The 22,348-nt window shown below is 39.4% G+C and overlaps 1 protein-coding gene across 1 annotated transcript in view; it reads left to right on the top strand.

Annotated features, from left to right (window-relative positions):
• MAN1A1 (mannosidase alpha class 1A member 1) overlaps window positions 1-22,348 on the top strand; it is a 154,564-nt gene that overhangs the window by 26,850 nt on the left and 105,366 nt on the right. Inside the window, exon 2 of the mRNA XM_075747971.1 lies at window positions 12,327-12,423. Coding sequence (XP_075604086.1) covers window positions 12,327-12,423 — 97 coding nt within the window. The remainder of the gene's footprint in view (window positions 1-12,326; window positions 12,424-22,348) is intronic.

The following is a 22,348-nucleotide window of genomic DNA, read 5'->3' as shown; positions in this document are numbered from 1 at the left end:
CCCAACTTGGTGTCACCTGTGAACTTAGTAAGGGTGCACTGCATCACATCCTCCAGGTCACTGATAAAGATGTTAAAAGTAGGAGAAAAAAAAACCAATGACCCTCATAAATTAGTATCATCTGCTTTTGACCTCTGTGTAACTGTTTTTCAGCTGTTGGGAAACAGTCCAATCCTTTTGCTCTAATTTCAGGCTATTAGGCTGAAGATAGTTCTCTGAGGGTTGTGGTAGTGATGCGGACTTAGCCCTTGATCAGTGCAGCAACTGCGTCTCAGATTAATCTATGTAAATACTTTTCAGTGAACAGGCTCTCTGACTTCTGAGAGTGCAGTTTCACCATGGCCACAATGATGATGAGCTTTAGCAGTGGCGTACTTCAGCTTCTGTAAGTGGCTGCTGGAGAGAGGAGAGGGGAGGGAGAACTCATTTGGGGCAGGGCAAGAGGAGAAAAATACTTACAGCTGGCAATTAGTGGCACATGGATAAGGATTTGATATGGTCTGGGCTGGGCTCTGGTCGAAAGCTGATGGCCTAAGGATGGGGAAAGTATTTATTGCCAGTACCCTGTATTTTGGAGAGCTCAGAGTGCTCTGTACTTTGTGAATTCAGTAGCAATGTCAAGCTTAGTAAGTTTCTTGTTAACTGATATCTAATAGTTATAACTAGTTTGTGTTTTTACTTACTGTTATTAGCTATGTAACTAGGGTGGTGATAGTCCCAAGTCTACTAATAAAGCAAGGCTCACTGTTTATTTTTTTCCTTGAGAAAAAAAACCACAAACTATGACAATTTTTTTTTTTAAATAATTGTTTCAAAAGAAAGCAATTAAATACAAGAAAATACAACTAAAGAAAAATTGCACCTAGAAAATGCATCTGAAATTTTGCCTTTCAGTGCCAGCCTGGCATTCCTATCACAGCTAACACTTCTTACCAGCAAAGGTAATTACTTTCTTGTTCTGTCCAATTTCTGATATGTACCCTGGTGGGGAAGCAGGGTTGTGGGAGGAATATAGACTCATTCTGCAAGGAGGAGAAACTTCTAGTGGGTGGTTGTTGGTGGTTTTTTTGGTTGTTGTTCCTGTTTGTTTTTGTTTTGAAAGACATCCTGGATAGGCCTGGATATACCAACACTTTATATAGAATGTGGTGGACAAGAGTTGGTTACTTACTGACTTTAGCGGCAGATTAGAACTTACAAGCATGGGAGGGGAGATGGCGAGTTCAGAATGTGGGAAATAAAAACAAACAGGTTCTTTAAATCCACCTTATTTCCTTTTTGTGGATTTTAATTGTGCTCTGAAACAGCAGCTTGAATCACCTTGATGTTAAATCACTTCATCTGGATGTGTTGTACTGCACAGCACTGTGCTTGTTTTTTATTTGCATTACCTCTGCTGAGATTGGGAACTTCAGTAGCAGCACGGCTATGTAGTACCAGGTACCTAAGGAACAAGTAGAAGATACAGTCCATGCCATGAATAATTTATAATCTAATTAGAAGCAAACCTTATCAAATAACTGTTTAAAGAACAGTAGGAAAAATAGAGAACAAAAGCATGATTGTATCATGTAGTTGTGGGAGCCTAGCTGTTCACACCGTTCAGCTTGGGAGTTTTTGGAAACTGTAGCAAGTCATCTGTAGACCAGGAAAAAAACCTCCACAATGACACTGAGTGGGATGAGTCTATGTATACCACTATTCTTCATAACGGTAGTATTTTCACAAATTGCTTTCTTTTTTTTCTTTTCCTTTTATGACATTAGTCAAATTATGCATGAACTTCAGAGGCTGCTACTAATTCTGCATAAGATCAAATACATACATGAGTGTTTTGTGCGACTCTGCAATGCTTTTCTGCTTTAAATGAAAATACTTCAGCTTTCTTTCTGGTTATTGTCAGTAATGAACAATTACCGTTCTTGCACGTTCAATTAACGTTCTTGCACGTTATCTTACAATGTGATTTTTCTCTTTTAACGAATGTTTCGCTAATGCAAAACATCCGTGTGATTTGTTTCTTTAAAAATTACCCATCAGTGACTCTCCTTAGAAAAAAACATGTTGGAGCATTGCTGATTTGTCCATCACAGAGATTAAAAAAAAAAATAAAATAGCCAAACTGCTGAAATCCTAGATTGTCTGAAGAAACATCATCTACCTCTTATGCTAGTAACAAGGAGTTAATTTTTCAGTCTATCTGTTAAAGAGTCCATCTGATTATTTTTTTTTTGTTTTGTTTTTTGTTAAGTGTTTGAAGAGGACTTAGCTTTGGAGAAAATCAATGGTCTTGAGTGACAAGCTGTAGGCTTCAGGTTTTTTTCTGAAATGCAGATCTTGGTAACAGTTGCTAAGTTGTAAGATAAGGACTGTATGGCTTATTCTTTAGACTGCTCTTTTGTTTGTAACTGGATGACTTGGATGGTTCATTTAAGATTTCCATGTTGTGTATGTATACAGATGTAAATGGCAACTGAAACAAGTTGAAAATAGAACATCTTCAACATTAATGTCAGCTGTGCTCAATTTCATAATGCTACACTTTCATAATGGTATATTGTCATTTCTTTTTCCACTGGTGTAGTTGCTGAGAGCATGTCATTGATTCCCCCACCAGTAATTGCGAGTTGGAGGCCAAAGCATTTTGAGAGCATCTTAACTGATGCTTTCAAGGCAGATGTTTTCAGGAAAAACTCATAAAATGCCTACAGAACATATTCAAATCCTGGCTTACCCAGGGGTGGGGGGGAACAAACAAACACATCATCTAAACCCCTGATTTTTAAAAGGAAAGAATTATTTCTTTCATATCTCTTTTCTTTCTATACCTTGGGCAGAAGACAGCTGAAGTTGAAGAAATGAATCTAAAATTGAGTTAAAACTTTTCTATTTTTGATCATTCAAGGTAGGATGAATGCTGTTATAACAGATTTGGGTAATGATATGGGCAAGTTTTTTGAACCACACTATTTTTCTTTCCCTGAAATTGATAATTTCATTTGACTGAAATTAGCCAGACCTTCGGCTTCAGAAAGTGCAAGGACAAGGTTCTTTGTGGGGAGGGTCGCGCATTGCTCTTGCCTTCCTATTTTTTGTTTAGCCAGGGAAAAGGTTTCAGCTAGGATGCTTCTGTGCTGCACCAAAGTTTGGTTTTTCTTGTATCTGTGGTGTTGGGATGGCCAGGTAAGAAGCAAACTGTAGATAACAGCTTGTACTGAATGTATTTGGAATATGGAGGTGGGCTCTGGTCTTCCTTCAAGTTTCTCTGACTTACCACCCTGTGACTTCTGCTAAAATGAGCTGTGCAATAGTTAAAGCACTATGGCCCAGCTCTCACTTAGAAACTAACTGTAAAACATTCTGGTATCTTCAGGTTTTCAGTAAATTTGTACTTTTAGATGTGCTTTACTGTTCAGCAAAGAGATATGCCAGTCAAACAAGCAAAACGTAGATTGTTATCATTGAGTAGTTTGGTATGTTGCACAATCATTTTCAGATGAGCTCCTTTTTTAATTATTTTTTTTATTCAGACATATCAAAGCGTCAGGGCTGCAGTTATTAATTATTTCTTACACAAAACAGTTTCATTTTTCCTGTGTGCTTGTGCATTAAATAAAATATGCGGTAACAGAATAAGTGTAGAAAAGACCTTACCTGCAAATTTCCTGTTCTCTCTACCTTTTAATTAGAATTCTTGTTACAGAATTAATAGGATAATTTATTCCTTTTAAAATGTGTAACAGAATGAAGCACTATGCAACGTCTGTCCCTGGTTAACAAATGATGCCCAGAACAGCATATGATGAATATTAGTTGGATAGTTTAATATGCTACTAAAGAGGCTTACAAGCTACTGTGAGGAGTAGAAAATACAAGAATGGAAGCTTATCTGTAACTTAACATAACACATGTGGGAATAATACTTAGCATTTCTGTCAGGCTTTCCATTTGAGGATTTTGAAGTGCTTTGCAATACAAATGATGAATTAATCCTCAGAATAGTCCTTAATGTTTTTATTTTCCCTCTTAGTTCCCTTTTTTATATGCAGATCTTAGATTTCTTGTTTTAATTTGTTTTCACAAGGAAGAAATGAATTATATGTAGGATCCTGAAATGCTGAGGAGTAGCAGGAATTTGCTCATGTATCCCTCTAATACAGAGCATTAAATACAGAACCATACAAAATATTTCATGATATGATGTGTCCGTTTAATATTAAATGGCAAATTAGTTTGGCTACCTTAGCTCTAAGAGTTGTAGGTATTTCCCCCACTCGGTGTGTGGCAGTGCCCTATGCTGTGGGTAGCGCTTTCGGACAAAGTTCTGATTTGTTATGAGTGCTTTGTTCCTATGGCAACGCGAAATAAAGCCGTGAGCTAAATGGTAAGTGCCTTAATGTTCCCAAAATCTCTAGCTGCTGCTTAGTGGAAAACAGCAACTGGGAATTCTTGTTACTGGCCCATTAACTAATACAAAAGTCTCCATGGAGGATTTGCTTGGCTAAAGTGGAAGTCCCATCAGGAAGCACTTGCCGGAACTCCTCCAGCCTGCATGGGCTTCAGAGCATGGTTGTCATCCACCTGCTAAATTAGAAATAGTGTCACTTTGGCAGTGACGGTTAAACAAACATTGACAGCGTGTAGCTTGCTTTTAACTCAGGATGATGCCATTAGGAAATGAGGTTATAAACACCAGAAACCTGTCAAGGTCCTGATTTGCAATAATCTTCCTGCTGACAGATAAGAACTGGTTTTATATATATATATATATATATGAAGGTTCATAGTGACAGGATTTATTTTACATGTCTTGAAGGAGAAAAACAAATTTCTGTTGCTAGTAGAGAAAGGGAGTATGTTGTTGTCTGTATCTTCTGTCAGATTCAAGGAAAAAAAGTAAACAGTATCCAATGAGATGAACCTTCTTTGGATATTTGAGATGGTGGTTTGTTTTGATTTTGGGGGTGGGTTTTGTTTTGGTTTTTTTTTTTTTTTACAGCTTTGTTTCTGGAATAAGAAATAGTAACTAAAAATGAAGTGCTTTAAATAAAATTATTTTGACTATAAGTGCTAATTTTTAATTTGAAATTAAACTCTAGACACAATGTTACCTACAGAAAACCTATGAATATAACCAGTTTTATAGTGAATCTTGGCCTTCAGTCAAGAAGCTAACTTTGAGTTAAATGAGCATCGAAAAGTTACTTAAAACTAATGTTGTTGGTAGTCTAGCATAACAGTAGACAGTATAACTGTAAAAAAAAAAAAACCCTAAACAAACAAACCCAACAAACCAGGTATGTGTCACTCTTACTTATATCTGTGAGTCTGCTTGGATAAGGTTATGAACTTATTAGCAAAGAAGTAACTGCAGCAAAACTGCTGTAGGGTGTTCACCCTACATCTTCACCTAGAATTTCCACTATAGAGCAATTCTGAGCAGGATAAAAAGCTGCAAATACCAGTAAGTATTACTTTAAAAATCCAATTTAATTTTTTAAGGCAATTCAAGGCAGTTACTAGTGATCGAAACACTTCCAGATGGAAAAGACATTGGAATGTGTTATGATTATATGCAGAACTGCAAGAAAAGATTGATATAAAGGATTTGAAGTACTACCAAAGCAATAATAGTGAATAATGACAAAAGTAACAAAGATCACGCTCTGAAAGAAGGGAAGTTGTCAAATGATTACAAAATGTGCTTCCTAATCTTAAAAAAAAAAAAATGTTATGTATTGAGATCTAGAGAAAAATTCTCTCATTACTTTGTGTTTCCAAGATGCAAATTATTCAAGAAAAAAATCAATAACCTCAGTTAATAACGTATGTTACTTTAGAAATACAATATTGTACTAAACATCATTATGAAGATGGTGAAACACAAATGTAATAACTGATAACTTAAAAAAGACAGACTGTATATTGCCAAAAATTACTCATTTTGATAAACAGTAGATTCTGTAAGAGTGTATGAAATTGAGCTTTTGTATATGCAGTACGATTTTATGAAAACTGATAGTGAATCAGCTCAAGGAGGTCATGCAATTTTTCACAGAGAAATCCTGATTGGTCACAGTACCTTCAAAGGTACTGTGACATTTATTAATACCAGATTTCTGGAATGATTGTGAAGTTTTTCAGCTGTACTGCAATTTGGCTGGTACTTGGAGACTGTGGAAACAGTTGGGAATAGATCTTTTGGTGGGGGTTGGGCAAGATGACCTTCAGAGGTCCCTTCCAACCTCAACTCTTCTGTGATTCTGATTCACCGATTCTCATTTAGGTTCAGTTGTTGGTTAATGGTAAAGGGAATGGAAAGTGAGAAAGTAAGGCTTTCTAAAGCTTGAGTTTTTGCTAATGGTTAATGTAATATTGGCATTAGAACGAAGAAACCAGCTGGGAGACTGTGTTGTGGTCACAAACTTCCTGCACTGGAGATACTTTGAGACATTGTGGTGGTTTCACCTGGGCCAGCAGCCCAGCACCCACACAGCTGTTGGCCCACCTGGTGGGCTTGGGGAGGGAACAGGAAGAACAGAAAACTGATGGGTCAAGATAAAGACCGTTTATTAGATGAAGGAAGGATGGGGCAGGGACAAATGATGCAAAGGCAATCGCTCACCACCTCCCACAAGCAGACTGATGCCCTGTGTCTGAGCAACAACCACCTTGGAAACCCCCCCACCTGCTTCCTCTGCCCCAGTTTTTATTGCTGAACATGATGTTACATGGTATGGAATATCCCTTTGGCCAGCTGGGGTCAGCTGTCCTGGCTGTGTCCCCTCCCGACCTCTTGGCCAGTCCTCACCCTACTTGTCGGGGGGGAGTGGGAAAGGGGCAGTAGTTGGAAAAAGAGACAGCCTTGATGTTGTACAAGCACTGTTCAGCAATATCCAAAACATTGCTGTGTTATCAACATTATTTCGGCTACAAATTCAAAACACCGTATGGGCTGCTGTGAAGGATGCTAACTCCATCCCAACCAGACCCAGTACAGCCATCAGCCACGCAAGCTGATTTGTACAGGAGGAAAGTTTAAGTGGAACGTGTATAGAGGTTTCTTACTGATTCTAAGGGCTTCATTTCCCTTGCTGATACTACGAAAGAATGAAGTTTTAGTTACAGCAACAGGAAGGAGAGAAGATTCAGGGAGACCAGACTGGGTGAACATGTAGTTCTGGTAAGGAGAAGTTTAAAAGGTGAGAGTAACTGAAATGTGTAAAAAGTTCAGTGTAAACTGAGAAAGAGAAGATTATTTAATCTAGCAATGAAAGTTTAGTGGAGATTAGACAAGCAAACTGTTACATTTTCTTCAGAGTTTGTTTGTTTGTTTTTTAACTTGTCTCTTCATTTCTTGGGTTTCCAGTACCTTAGTCACCTGCTTTACTCCCTTGTCTTGGCATGGTTTAAATGGCTCCATTGAAGGTCAGGATGGTACTATTTCATGCAATGATTTTTTTTTTTTTACTTACTTTATTATCCCAGTTCTAGAGGGTACTTGAATTATTTTCCTGATATCCTTTTTGACATCTCCCCAGCACGTATGTAACTGCTAAAAATAAATCATATTAAGTTCTTATTATTTTCACTCCACCTGGTACTGCAGTAGTTTGCATCTAAATACCACTATTATTGTGCTGATTCAGCATCGGTCTTGTTTTCTGACAATGTTTTGTGCCTGAACTCTTGGGTACTCCTGTTTGAATAGAACTGTATTTTGCACATTTCAAGTGGCTTGTGTGTCCTCTGTATACATTGTGTTAGAGTGCTTTGGAAGATTACAGAAACTAAAGTACTAACAAGTAGGAGTGCGGTATCATTATCTTTTGGTTGGCCAGCATTATAGCTGTAGAAAAGGTCTTTGCTTCTGGAGAACAATTTTTTTTTTTTTTAAATGTTCAGTGGGTTGAGAAGGATTTTAAAATCATATTTCAAAATGCTTCCTTTAGAGTTAAAGAAATGTACAGGTCCTTTTGTGCATAATGTCAGGTCTTCACCTTTTTCTTCTAAGTGACTTTGTTGGTATCAATTACAATAGCACACTTCGTTACTCTTCAACAGAGGTGGGGTAGTAAGTAGTTTGGCATTTTCTGGCTTCATAAGTAAAAATCAGTGCCCCACTTTTTTCTGCAGATGTAAAAGGAGCCAGCTTACTAGTGAGACAACAGTGTGAGCTAGTCAACCTTCGGCTGCTGCTTCTGACTGTGAGTGACCTGAGGTAGAGCTCCGTTGAAAATGGACTTTGCTAATGTAGACACGAGGCTTCCTGGTGAACTGTCAGGCTCTTCTAGAGTTTGAGGTTCAATGAACATATCTTACTAAAACTGGAAGGACTGAGAAATATGTTTATGCAAATGCTACTCTGCCTATTGACATCCTGGAGGACTAATAAGGAATTATTTGAAAGCACTCGGGTGAAATAATTTTATTAGTTATACTGTAGAGGAGTTTGAGAGTATCTGGAATCATCTGGTCAAAAGCTGTTAGACTCTTCTTCATCAAGAATTTATCTTTTTAACAAGATCTATAATGTTGTGCTGCGATACAGATGTTCTCAGTAATGGTGATGTTTGCTTAGACATTTCAAGTAATTGACAGGACTTTTACAAGTAGTCAGAGACATGATCAGAAGGGACTTTGTGAATTAAAAAAAAAGTCTGGAGATACTGATTTGGGGAAGTCTCATGCAAACATAAAGGTGAAGACTGCAAAGATAGATGGATTTCTGAAAAAAACCTATTAAAATTCATTCCTGAACTACCAGTGCTAGGAGTTTTGCCTAAGTAAAGGCTTAATTATCAGTGGGCTGGGTCTATTCAAATTGCTACTCAATATTTTAGAACTTTTTCATTCTTAAGTAGAAAAAAAAGTTATTAACAAATAGGAAATTCATTTAGTGGGAAATTTAATAGGGTTTTGTAATTTCTATGGGGAGGGAAAGTGTGAAGAGTATTTCTGATGTATTGAATTCTAGAAATTGAGACTTCTTGCTAGGTTAGAAGTGCAAACTTACTTGTCCAGCAGGCAAGTGTTGATTAAGGTGGGGTTTGTTAGATGACCATTTCTATGGGCTATTTGGACAATAAGTACAGTAACACTGAGTCCTAGTAACTTTTTGCTAGATAGATTTTAACGCTTGTTTCCTGTTGGAATAACTGCTGTCCTTTTGAAACACTAGAGGGCCCACTGATTGCTTTTGAAGTTGCATTTTGCTTTCAATGTTATGTCCATAAACCTCCAAATTTCTAAAGCAAGGATGTTCTAAAGGTGCATTTTCTTAGGAGGAAACTTACTAAGCTTGGTATTTTTAACTAAATCTAGAGTTTCTGGAAGATTTCTAAATTAACACTTTGATTAGCCAAAAGAGATGAATTAGATCTCTTGCTCAATAGGTTCTGGTGGTAGTGGTGATGGGGGTTTCCATGGAAATATTTCTTAAAGTTTTGGGGTTTTTTTCAGATTACTGGTTTCGTCTGTCTGCTTAGCTTTTTGGATTAATCGATTATAATTTCCTAAGAAGCAATTAGACAAATGTACCTGAGTAGTTAGACTTAGCAAAATGGGAGGACATTTTGGAAAAAAACCCTACAATTGTTCATTAACATGCAATAATAAATATTAGAAGGTAGTGTCTACTGTGTGGGTTAGTTTCCAGTCTTACTGACTAGGAGTTGACTAACAATAGGGTAATTGGAGTGGTTTCTGTTACAAACTCACACGTGCCTTTACAATGCAGTATGATCAAAATGTCAATCAGTTGGAAAAACTAAAGGCAACTCAGTACGTATGGGACATCTTGTAGCGTCATGCACTTTGTGACTGTATTAGTTGAACTGAACTGGGTCTGGAGCTGTTCCTGCCTTGCCCGCTTGGCAGCTCTGATACTCATGGCAATCTGACTTGGGGAATGAAACAGAACAAAAATGATCCTCAAACCAAAAATGTCATTTGCAGAAGTTTCTATTTTCCTGAAATGACTTGGTGTGGGGACAGACAAGCACTGCATCTCTTATGCAAGAGAAGGAGCAGTGTTGTGCACGGAGGGGAAAAGGAAAGGACCATGGCAGTACTGGCTTGAGCGATTTTAATTTTGTTATAATACTGCATCTTTAGGCACTTTGATTCAGATCACTTAATTACAAGTTCAAAAAAAAAAAATCCCTTCTGTGTTGTGCTCCCAGATTAAGACTAAACAAATTAAAAGATTCTGATGTGGTTTCGTGAGAAAGTAACCTTTGACAAAGCATAGAAAATGTCAAGTTCAGTGCAGGGCAGGATTTAGCCTGCTGAAATTTTTGAGAATTTGTACGTTAATATCTAAAGCTGCGCTTGCAGCTCTGGCACATGATGGCAGGGCAGAATAAATCTTTCTTGTTAATAGGCAAAATTACTGGAAAACTTGAATTGGTAAATGAGAAAACATGCCATGGCCAAATGATTGGTTTCATATGGTCTTGATCCCTGTAGCCAGGGATTGGGAATGCCCCATAGACATAAAGTCTAGCACTTGGCTGCCTATTACCATTTCTGTGTTGGGACAAAATGCGCCGTCCTTGGCGAGCTCCTAAGCTGTTTTGCAATGAAATCAAGCAAGGGACATGGCTCCTACCATCTGGCATATTGGCGCCATCCGTGGCCTGAGACCATTTCCACAGAGCCTCTTGCTGCCTTTCAGCTGAGATCTGACACCAGGCTAACCTTCTGGTTGAAAATGATCAGGTATTAAATGCAGATGCCAATTTTTGCATCTCTAAAGCTGGGCCTGTAAGGGCTTTAGGGTGAATTAACATCCCTGAATTTTCCCACAGGATAGATGCGCATTTATGCATCCACAAAAATAGCAAAGAAATGCTTATTCTTACAAGTGTAGCAGTATTCTAGAAAATCGGTTGTAATTTATTATAGTCTGGCTTAATGCAGATTTTTAATTGACATAATTTCTCTATGTGATTTGAGCAAAGGAAAGAGGAAGGAAGAAAATGCAGGATTACTATTATCAGTGTGTCCCAAGGCTGTTGCTTTTAAATTTAGGATTATAACTGTTACTTAACAGGATTATCCTTGACATGCATGGCCTCAAGAAGAGGTCTGAAAGCAAGGGCAGAGCAGTGTTGTCAGCTGACAGCCTGAAGCGGTATCTTTGAAAAGGTCTGAAATTGTCACTTTTTGTCTAGAAGATGACCTCTGGCATTCCTAAGGCTGCTTTGCCTTGTGGAAGAGGGGAGGAGGGACAACACGGAGGCAAAAATCTTTCCTTCTGTTACATAAAGTCAGGCTGCTTGTGGTGGCCCTTAAAGACGACTCTTCCTGAGCATGCATTAAGGTGGTGGTTGGTAAAGGGAGATGTTGGACCTGCTGGAGTGACGGTGGTTCTTCACCAGGCCTGCAGGGCTGTGAGCATTGTCCTCAATGCATGTTTGAGGAGGGACAGGTGGGTTCCTGGCTCTGCACCTGGACCACCCCCAAATAGGACAGTTTGGGCTAGGTCTGGCTGACTGTGGTAGTAGGGAGTGTGAGGTGTCCTTGAGTGAACCCACTGCTCCGGCTTCTGATGTAATGTCCTCTGCTCTTACCGCAGAGCTGCTGTGCTGGGTTCCCTGAGGGAGTTTACCAAAGCAGTATTTATTTGTGGTGCACCTCTTTATGGAAAACACATTTTTGTAGTGATATATTTAGTTGTGAAAGTTCTTGGCTATTTGTGCAAAATGACATGTGAAAATAGCCATAGATACATACAGTAGCATTTATAATCATAAAGATTACATCATAATAACCTCAAAACCTTTTCTAGGTGTTCTGCCTGCCCGCCTTAGATTTCTTCTTCTGTTATTAGCCATACTGAGTTTGAGCCAGCTAGTTTTATGCAAGAAAATCTCTGCCAGAATCTGAAAACTACTGTGAGCTTAGTTTTGACCTTAAAAATTCCTGCTCTAGGAGAAAAAACTTTTTAAAAAAATTTACTCCCCTTGGTTTCAGAGGTGTATGCCTAAGGGAAATTAAATCTTATTTGAATTCATATATAACACAATAAATTCCCTTCCTAAAAATTACGGTTTTTTGAGCGTGTATTGACCATAAGCGTGCAGATAACAGTAGAGGTGGATGGGACATACATGGCATTCTTACGGTAAACATCCCACTGCTACCCAGAAAACAGTGCCACTGTTACTCTGTATTGAATATTTCATAGTTCTAATGCATACAACATGAATTTAATTAAGCATTGAATTAAATGTGTTTAATATTGAGAATATTATCAAGTCAGTATTTGCTGTGGCTTCTTGCTAAATCAACATTATAATCCTGCTTTCGTTTCCCTACAGATGATGAAACATGCCTGGGATAATTATAAGCGTTACGCATGGGGATTAAATGAACTGAAACCCATATCTAAGCAAGGACATTCAAGCAATTTATTTGGTGAGTAGAGTGTATTTTTGTGCTTAGTGACGTTAGCATAAAACAGTAAATCAGCTGAAAAGCTTATAGGTGATAAATGTGTTCTTTCTACCCTCTGTCATGCAGTGTGGTGTTTCCTGCTTATGTTGTGTATAAAAAGTAACAGCAAATCAAGGTGATGCTTTCTATGACTTTTATAGATTCCCTTCTGAATGAGAATAAATGAAGCATGTCATCGCTGCATGATAAAGATATAGTTTTGTTGCTTTAAATACTGCCCTGCCTTAAACTTTTCCTGTGAAGTGGAACTCATTGACACCACATTCAATAAGCAGGAAACCAAAACTGTAAGGGGAGGGGGAAATAAAATCCTGGACAAGGAACAAAAGATACTCTCTACAGTCATGAAGGTAACTGAAGCTGTCTACGTTTCTCAGGAATTTATTTCCATTCCTTAGAAAAAACTTATTAATCTATATCAGTCGGGCTGCCTTATCAGGCTTTCTCTTCTATGAATATAATTATTATTTGCACCTCTAAATGTGGCACAGGAGATGCTTAAATAATGCTCAAGTTGTTATCATTGTAGAACAAATATGGGGCTGAAAAGTTTTAGTAGGAGAGGCACGCTGCAGAAATCCAGTGTATTGAGGCAAGACTTCTTCAATGTCCAAGTGGGACATAGGCTGGATAAATAGCAGCTGAAGAGCAACAGCATTCTGAAGAAGCATGAGAGAGCAGTCCTATGAGCTGTCATCTTCAGTTTTGCAGAAAAATGAAGAATTAAACTGTTTGACAGCAATCTTTGTATTCAAATAGCTTCTGTTTTCCAAACAGAAAGCTGAAAAATGAACTAATTTCTATAGCTGAGACAAAATCAATACATTATTTTGATTTTAACAGGAACTTATTTTGTTGAATGTTTGGAAAAGAAAGTTTGAAGTAGACACAGTTCCTAAAACAGCCTAAATACAGCACTTATCAAATCCTCAACTATACTTGGAAGTTGCTAAGAGACAGCAGTTGTGATTACAAAAATAATTTTGTAAATTCACATCTACATTGATCTTGCTGCACTGCTTGTCTACCCAAGGTAACATCAAAAATGTTACTAGGTAGTTATTATATAGTTAATTATTGGACTTTAAACATGAATTGGGTGCTTGAAACCAAAGTAGTTTGGGTGCACTTCAAGGTTAAGTCAGGCTTCTGTTTTCTTCTCTTTTCTTGAAAACTAGATTTTTTTATTATCTTCATTCATATGACTGATAGTTGTGCAATTTAATATATTTGAAGAATTCTTTAATGCAATACTGTTTTCTTTGCTCGGAGGACAACAAAATGGCACATGATGCCTTGAAAATTAAAATAGTTAATGTAGTTTCATGTGGAATCAGAAGTGGTATAAAAATTTATGAGGTTTGAGTTCTTAATGATACTGCATGGATTCACAGAAAAACCTGTAGATATATTGACTTGAAAAAACTCCTGCTGAAGAATTTCACATCAGTCCCCCTGGTCAAGGGGAAGGGGTTTGAAAGGGCCAGTCAAATCTGGCGAATCAACAAATGGTTACAGGACTGGTGCCACAGCCAGGGGTTCAGCTACTTAGACCATAGGACTTGCTTTGAGAAACCTGGTCTGCTGGGGGCTGATGGGGTCCATCTGTCAGAGAGGGAAGACCGTCCTCAGTCATAGGCTTGCCAAGCTGGTGAAGAGGGCTTTGAACTAAAGCTGCTGGGGGAGGGGAACCTCAATCCATCCCACTCCTACCAGTTTGATGCCAGTGCCAGCAATAGATTCCCAGAGCCTGGAGAAGGATCCCAAGTCAGCAGGAGAGCATCTGGAGTGCAGCACAAAGGAATTCCAGCCACTCCAGCCAGTCAGTCAGTCTCATCAGGAGCCCAGCTGAAATGCCTCTATGCAAATGCACATAGCATGGGGAATAAACAAGAGGAGCTAGGGACATGTGTGTGCCTGCAGGGCTGTGATCTTGTTGGCATCATGGAGACATGGTGGGATGGCTCCTATGACTGGAGTGTTGGGATGGAAAGGTACAGGCTTTTTAGGAAGGACAAGCAGGGGAGACAAGGAGGGAGTGTTGCCCTCTGTGATCAGCTGAAGTGCATGGAGCTCAGCCTGGGGATGGTTGAGGAGTCAACTGAGAGCTTATGGTTCAGGATTAAAGGGAGGGCAGGGACAGGGGACACTATAGTGGAGGTCTGCTGCAGGCCACCTGATCAGGAAGACCGAGTGGATGAGGCCCTCTATTAACAGATAGGAGCAGCCTCATGTTCACAAGCCCTGGTCCTCATGGAGGGCTTCAACAATCCTGATGTCTGTTGTAGGGGCAACACAGCAGGGCATAAGCAATCTAGGAGGTTCCTGGAAGGCATTGATGATAACTTCCTCCTCCAAGTGAGAGAGGAGCCAATGAGGAGAGGTGCTATGCTGGACCTTGTTCTCACCAACAAGGAGGGGTTGGTGGGGAGTGTGAAGCTCAAGGGCAGCCTTGGCTGCAGTGACCATGAAACAGTGGAGTTTAAGATCCATAAGGCAGTGAGGAGGGTGCACAGCAAGCTCACCGCCTTGGACTTCAGGAGAGCAGACTCTGGTCTCTTCAGGGACCTGTTTGGTAGAGTACCCTGGGACAAAGCCCTGGGAGGGAAGAGGGGCCCAAGAAAGCTGGTTAGTATTCAAGGATCACCTCCTCCAAGCTCAGGAGTGATGCATCCCAACAAAGAGGAAGTCAGAAAAAACACTGAGGCGCCTGCATAGATGAACAGTGAGCTCTTGGACAAAATCAAACACAAAAAAGGAAGCCTACCGGAGGTGGAAGCAAGGGCAGGTAGCTTGAGAAGAATACAGAGAAATTATCCGAGCAGCCAGGGATCAAGTTAGGAAAGCTGAAGCCCTGATAGAATTAAATCTGGCAAGGGATGTCAAGGGCAACAAGAAAAGCTTCTGTAGGTATGTTAGTGATAAAAGGAAGACTGGGGGAAATATGGGCCCTCTCCAGAAGAAAATGGAAAACCTGGTTACCTGGGATATGGAGAAAGCTGAGGTGCTCAACAACTTTTTTGCCTCAGTCTTCACCAGCAAGTGCTCTAGCCACACTGCCCAAGTCGCAGAAGGCAAAGGCAGGGACTGGGAGAATGAAGAACCATCCCCTGTAGGAGAAGATCAGGTTTGAGACCATCTAAGGAACCTGAAGGTGCAGAAGTCCATGGGACCTGATGAGATACATCTGCAGGTGCTGAGGGCCCCGGTGGATGAAGTTTCGAAGCCACTCTCCATCATATTTGAGAAGTCATGAAATTCTGGTAAAGTTCCCACTGACTGGAAAAGGAGAAACATAACTTCCATTTAAAAAAAAAAAAAAAGGAAGACCTAGGGATCTACAGGCCGGTCAGTCTCACCTCCGTGCCTGGCAAGATCATGGAGTAAATCCTGCTGGAAACTGTACTCAGGCACATGGAAAATAAGGACAGACAAAAAAATCAGTGACAGCCAACATGGCTTCACTAAGGGCAAATCATGCCTGAGAAATTTGGTGGCTTTCTACGATGGAGTTACAGTGTTGGTGGATAAGGGAAGAGCAACTCATATCATCTACCTGGACTTATGCAAAGCATTTGACACTGTCGGACACAACATCCTTGTCTCTAAATTAGAGAGACATGGATTTGATGGATGGACCACTTGGTGGATAAGAAATTGGCTGAACAATCGCACTGAAAGAGTTGTGGTTGATGGCTCGATGTCCAAATGGAGACCAGTGATGAGCGGCGTTCCTTGGGAGTCTGTGTCGGAACTGATGCTGTTTAACAGCTTTGTTGGCAACATGGACAGCAGGAGTGAGTGCATCCTCAGCAAGTTTGCTGACGACACCAAGCTGTGTGGTGCAGTCGACACACTGGAGGGAAGGGATGCCATCCAGAGGGACCTTGACAGGCTGGAGAGGTGGACCCGTGCGAACTGTATGAAGTTCAACAAGGCCCAGTGCAAAGGGCTTCTTGGGGCGATCCCAAGCACAGCTACAGACTGAGTGGAGAATGGATTGAAAGCAGCCCTGAGGAGAAAGACTTGGAAGTGTTGATTGATAAGAAGCTCAACATGACCGGGCAATGTGTACTTGCAGCCCACAAAGCCAAATGTATCCTGGTCTACAACAAAAGAAGTGCGACCAGCAGGTGGTTCTCCCCCTCTACTCCGCTCTCATGAGACCCCACCTAGAGTACTGTGTCTGGCTTTGGGGCCCCCAACATAAGGAGGACATGGAGCTGTTGGAGCGAGTCCAGAGGAGGGCCATGAAGATGATCAGAGACTGGAGCACCTTTCCTATGAAGACAGACTGGGAGAGTTGGGGTTGTTCAGCCTGGAGAAAAGAAGGCTCCAGGGAGACCTTATAGCAGCCTTCCAGTACCTGAAGGGGCCTACAGGAAAGCTGGAGAGGGACTGTTTACAAGGGCATGTAGTGATAGGACAAGGGGTAATGGCTTTAAAACGAGGCAGGATATGTTTGGATTAGTAATAACTTCTCTATGAGGGTGGTGAGGCACTGGAATAGGTTGTCCAGAGAGGTTGCGGGTGCCCCATCCCTGGAAGTGTTCAAGGCCAGGTTGGATGGGGCTTTGGGCAACCTGGTCTAGTGGAGGGTGTCCCTGCCCATGGCAGGGGGGTTGGAATTGAATGGTCTTTGCGGTCTCTTCCAACCCAAACCATTCTGTGATTCTATGAGTTCTGTGGATGTTTCATAAGAATAAATCACTGCAGGCACTATTTGGTGTGTAACAGGACAAATGTTGAATCTGAAAATAAAAGTGCATTTAAAGGAGTAAGAGCTAGAGTCAGTCTAAATGCAGTTCACTTTGTCATTGTGGTCATCTAGTATAAGATCTTATTGCTGAGGAGATTTCCTTAGAAACATTTTTGCTCTTATTGATCTTGGTGGCAAATCAAAATAAGCATTAGGTCTCTTTCTGCTGAATTGCTTTACAGAATACTAAAGAGCAGCATATCTGCAAGCAGTTTTGTCTCATAAGCTATCCTTTCCCAAATCCATCATCTCCTTTGGTTTCTTTGGTTTTTTAGAAACAAATTCTTGTTTTTGTAATAGTGTCCTGAGATTGTTAAACTGATCTGTACCTTCATGTTTGAATTCAAGAGACACCTTCTTTTTCATAAAGCAATAAAACAATAAAAAGATAATCTGGTTTGTTGTCTTTTCCTTTTTTTATTTTTTTTAATTTGTGTGTTAAATAGTTGAACCTCTTTTTCTTTGTGAAAGAACAAACAAGTTTCCTTATCTTTTTTTAAAAAAATAAGAACCAGAAACAAAGAATTGCAAATAGTTGACTACTTTTAAGGTAATTCTGAATTGAAGTAGTTGAGAATACATTACCTTCAGCTTTGTGTCCTGTGAATCTCCTCACAACCTTCAGAAATCAAGACCTTCAGTTCGCTGTCATCCATCATAACTATCCAATTTGCCATGATCATCTCTTCTTGCTTCCTAATTTTCAGAAATACTGGTTTCTGATTGTCTTAATAGCAGTAAGATATAGCATATTTCATTAGCCAGCTGTTTAATTTTGAACACTTCCCCTCCTATGAATTAATTGGTGCAGTTGTGGTACTTTACATTGGTAGGGTCTGTTATCGGATAGAGACTTTAAGTACTTCACTGTGGGGAACAACAGGTTCCCAATGCTGTAGCTTACTGGTGCTTGATGTTGTGTAGGGTACAGACAGTATAGCTCTCCTGATGCTGAAGAGGAGAGTTGTTTTCGAATGATAGTGCTTCTAAGCTTAATTTTGAAAGTATAAATGCTTCACTCCTTGCTAGCATAAGGCATTTCGTAGATTATAATGAAGGTTGTGTCTTGCAGGCAAGATACACATCACAATGTGTTTCCCTGAAACACAAAAATAAGATGGGCTTTTAAGAAATGTAATTACGCATAGATGTGACTGTTAGGCAGTACCACCATGAATTTGGCAACCATACTGACACTATTGTTAGGCTAGGGGAAGAGGAATACGGCCAGTGGGATGACAATGGGAGAAAGGATAGTGACGACTGGTGGTTCTGACCTTGGGGAAAGGAAAAGGATGCTGCTTTAGCAACTCATACAAATTAAGAGTAGTAGAGCTCTTCTGTAGCCAAAGACTTCTTGCCGAAATTTGAAATGACATTTTATTTGTCCTAAATCCAGGCCATGGAAACAACTTTTGAAGACAAGGACCTGCCTTGATCCTTGCTGGTATTCTGTGAGCAGTGTGTGTGGAGGGTGTATTTGATGAGTTGAAGGAGTCTTTAGACTGATAGACTGTAGACATATTCATGTTATGAGCAGAAGTTGCTTCCTCTCACATGTGCACAGTAAAAATAATTAACTTCTAGAGAAAGACTGAAACATTTGTAAACCTGAAATATTTGTTTCAAGCCAAAGCCAGATACTGGCCTCTGACCATTGCAAAGTCTTTTCAGCACATCCGTGTAATGTTTTGATTTCCTTTTTATTTGCCACTTCAGCTTTTACCATGTTGTCTTGGCAAGTAACTAACACTATTGTAGGCTTTTTATAGCTTACTCCAACTACAAAGAATTCAGTTACAATAACAACTATTTGAAAATGCAGAAGCAAAAAGTCATCAGTTGTTGTCTCTAGCATTCGTATTAGTTTAATTCTGTGAAGCATATGGAATGAATTCCAGCTATTTCTAGACTAATCAAGTAAATTGGAATAGCTAAATACCTGTTTGCACCACGCCTGGTGCAAAACAAGGCATGTCTTCTATGCTGGTGTGACTTCTGCTGTGAGTACTAATTGTTCTCTGCCCATACCTGGTAGAAAGTTAGGCCCTGAGTAAGTGCTGTTAACTGTTGATACTTTAAAGGTTAAAGTTTCAGATTACTGTTAACAGTATTTGCTAAAATAGAGCTTTATCCATCTGCCTTCGTAGTGTGGAAGGGGCAAAATCACAATTTTGCCAATTTTTTTCACAGCACCCTACTACCAGCCCCCCAACCCAGAAGCTATTGCTCTCCAGGTCTTCTGTACTAATTTTAAAACTAATGAGCATTGCTGCACTATCGGAGAGCTCTTTCTAGAAGTGTTTTCTGCACTTAAGTGAGTGTTACTAAAGGGCTTTTTTAATTATCTGTAACTGTATTTCTTGTCCAGTATTGCAAGTTTAATAATATTGTAACTTGTGGGCATAGTATAATTAGTCTATGCAAGTGAAAAAGGACCTTTTCTGGAGGGGAAAAGGGAGGCATTTAATAAATACTCACAATCTACAAAGCCAAAGTACTATAATTTAGCAAGATCCTATTCCTCCCACTTTGAACTGATTTTTGTAGTTTCTTGTACGGAGTATGTATGAAGATTTTTAAAGCCTGCCAAAATGTATATTCAAAACTGTCTTGCAGTGTACCACAAAGTGTATTTTTAAACAGTAAGTTTATTAATATAGCTCTAGAAAATTAATTGTATATGTATTTAAACAATATGTTAATTGAAATTAAAAAGCTTCAACATCTCCTCCTCCACCCCTTCATCTTGGTTCTCTTCACTGTTGCTGCTGGATTTCTTGGAATTTTGGATTTCAGTATGTGATCTTAATTTTGGAAGTAAGCCCAACATCTTTGACAACTAAATTAATAGAAACTTGTATAAAAGAATAACATTAGCAGATATGTGGATGAGTGACTCAACACAGCATTTGTAAGAGAAGGTCATGCTACAAAACTGGTGTTTTATCAAAGAAAGTTGGTCAGTACAAAGACAAGGAAGTTTGTCTCTTTAGATTTCCAAAAAGTTATCATTGCCCTCTCACAGGGATCCATTGCTGCTGAGGCCGTGCTCTCAAATGATTTACCACAGCGCTGGAAAATAAGTGACCAGAGTGACAGTTTGGCAGCGCCAAGTTACTCGAGGTAGCTACAGCAATGGCAAACTGCAAGCAGTTCCATGAACCCAGAAGGATTCCTCAACAGATAATAATTGAATTTTGAAGTAGGAAATGGGGTCTAACATACCTAAATTTGAACTGGCACATGGGAGATACGATTCTAAGTTAATACACAGAACTGGTGGACTTGAACTCAAGTAGTAAACATTGAAAACTTTTCAGTATAACATATGGAGGCCCATAAAAAGCAGCATAGATGGGGTGAACAAGGATTTATTGTTCCTTGTGGGGAACAATACCCTTTCTAAGTGGTGGAAATATTAAATCAGTAGGTGGCATGTTCAAACAAACAAAAGAAGGTGGTTCATAATGAAACATGTAGCTGAGCTGTAGGAGTGCCAGAAGTGTGGTGGATGCCAAAGGCTTCCATGGAAAGCAGAGAGATGAGCAATGGAGGAAAAATTAATTGAGCTCTGTTGAATGCAAAGACGCCAGAGCTCTCTCTAAAATGTACAGATATAGAAAATATTAGCGATTGGAAGAGTATTCTAGAAATATCACAGCATTGTTGCACATTACACATGTCAAAAGCTAGATCTGTAAAAGAACTGAAAGTATTGTTTCTTTTCCCACTCTTACCAGCTGGTAACAGTGACTGAAATGAAAAATGTTAGTGTTGCTGGGGGTTTGCCAGTACTTGAGTAAGAGTTTCATGTTTTGGCATAGCACGCTTTAATAATAAATCACTCTTGACACTTCAGATTGCTAATGATACTGGATAGGAACCTTTTCAGTGAACTTTAAATAAAGGAAAACACCATTTTAAAATCTGAGTCAGCTTTTGCAACAATGTTCTAAGAAACCTACGGTTCTAATCAAAACATTAATTTTGTCAAACTTATATGTATTCTTGAATATGCTGAGAATAATGTAGTTCAGAGTTGTTATTGTACAATGTATAGGCATATAGAGCTGAAAAAAATTGGATGTTTGATTTTTTTAATTGGCATATTTAATGTTACAGAGTATCTGGTCTTATTCCTCGTGTTATGAAAATCTAGCTTCCATCCTGTTATAGACAGTGCCTTAAACTTTCTTCTATGTAATGTTCTGCATGATGCTCTTGCAGATCACAAATCTTCATCTGTTTCACATATATGTATGTGTGTGTGTGTGTGTATATATAGCTCCAAATATATTTGATGGCGAGGAATATGGATGTTCTGGAGAACGACACCCCAAACTTGGTATACAAGGGACAGGAGGAAAGTTGTAAACAAACTACTAAGTGCACCAACATGTGTTGATTCTGGCATCCTGACTGTATTCTGTTTCACACTCTTTGGCAAAAATATAAGCCATGTTGAAAAGCCTGGGCTAGACAAATAAAAGCTTCTTCTGGCCCACCCTCCAAACAGTTTGGCCATAAGCCAGTTCTGGTTCTTAAACCATATGGCCACATAAGCTCAGTCACAGAGCTGTGCTAATAAGCTTGTCATCCATAGCACTTCTCCCTGCAGCAACACCCTGGAAACTCATAAAAAGTTATTAATCCTCTGATCACTTTTTTTTTATTCTGCTCAGCCTCCCCGCCCCTGAGGTGCTACTCTGTTCTCTAATGCAATCTCCTTTTCTTATTTGTGTGCACATACCTTTGCATTGTTAGATATTAAAAAGCATGCTGCTTAAATGGACCCACTGTGGTACCCAGGGGTGATCTAGTCTGCTCTGTGCTTTTTATCGCACTATTCTGAAATGCTGGGTAATCAGTCATCTTCATTAATCATCCACAAATCTTGTTAGCAGTAGGTTCTTTTTATTTTCTTCCCCATCATTGCTAAAGATTTCAAGTGTTAAACTGGAAAGGATGCTCTGTAGATGCTGCTAGATAGTCCACTTGAAGTTTCATGTTGACTGATTTCTTTTGCTTTCTCTTCAGTTAAGTAGCTTGTAGATTATTTTACGTGTTCTCTATTAATTCCACTGACATGGAATAAATGATGTTGTTAGTAAAGAGGGAAGAGAA

The sequence above is a fragment of the Balearica regulorum genome, chromosome 3 (genome assembly GCF_011004875.1).
Source record: "Balearica regulorum gibbericeps isolate bBalReg1 chromosome 3, bBalReg1.pri, whole genome shotgun sequence".
Classification (NCBI taxonomy): Eukaryota; Metazoa; Chordata; class Aves; order Gruiformes; family Gruidae; genus Balearica; species Balearica regulorum.
Note: the sequence above shows the minus strand (reverse complement) of the source record. Positions and strands in the feature narration are given on the sequence as shown.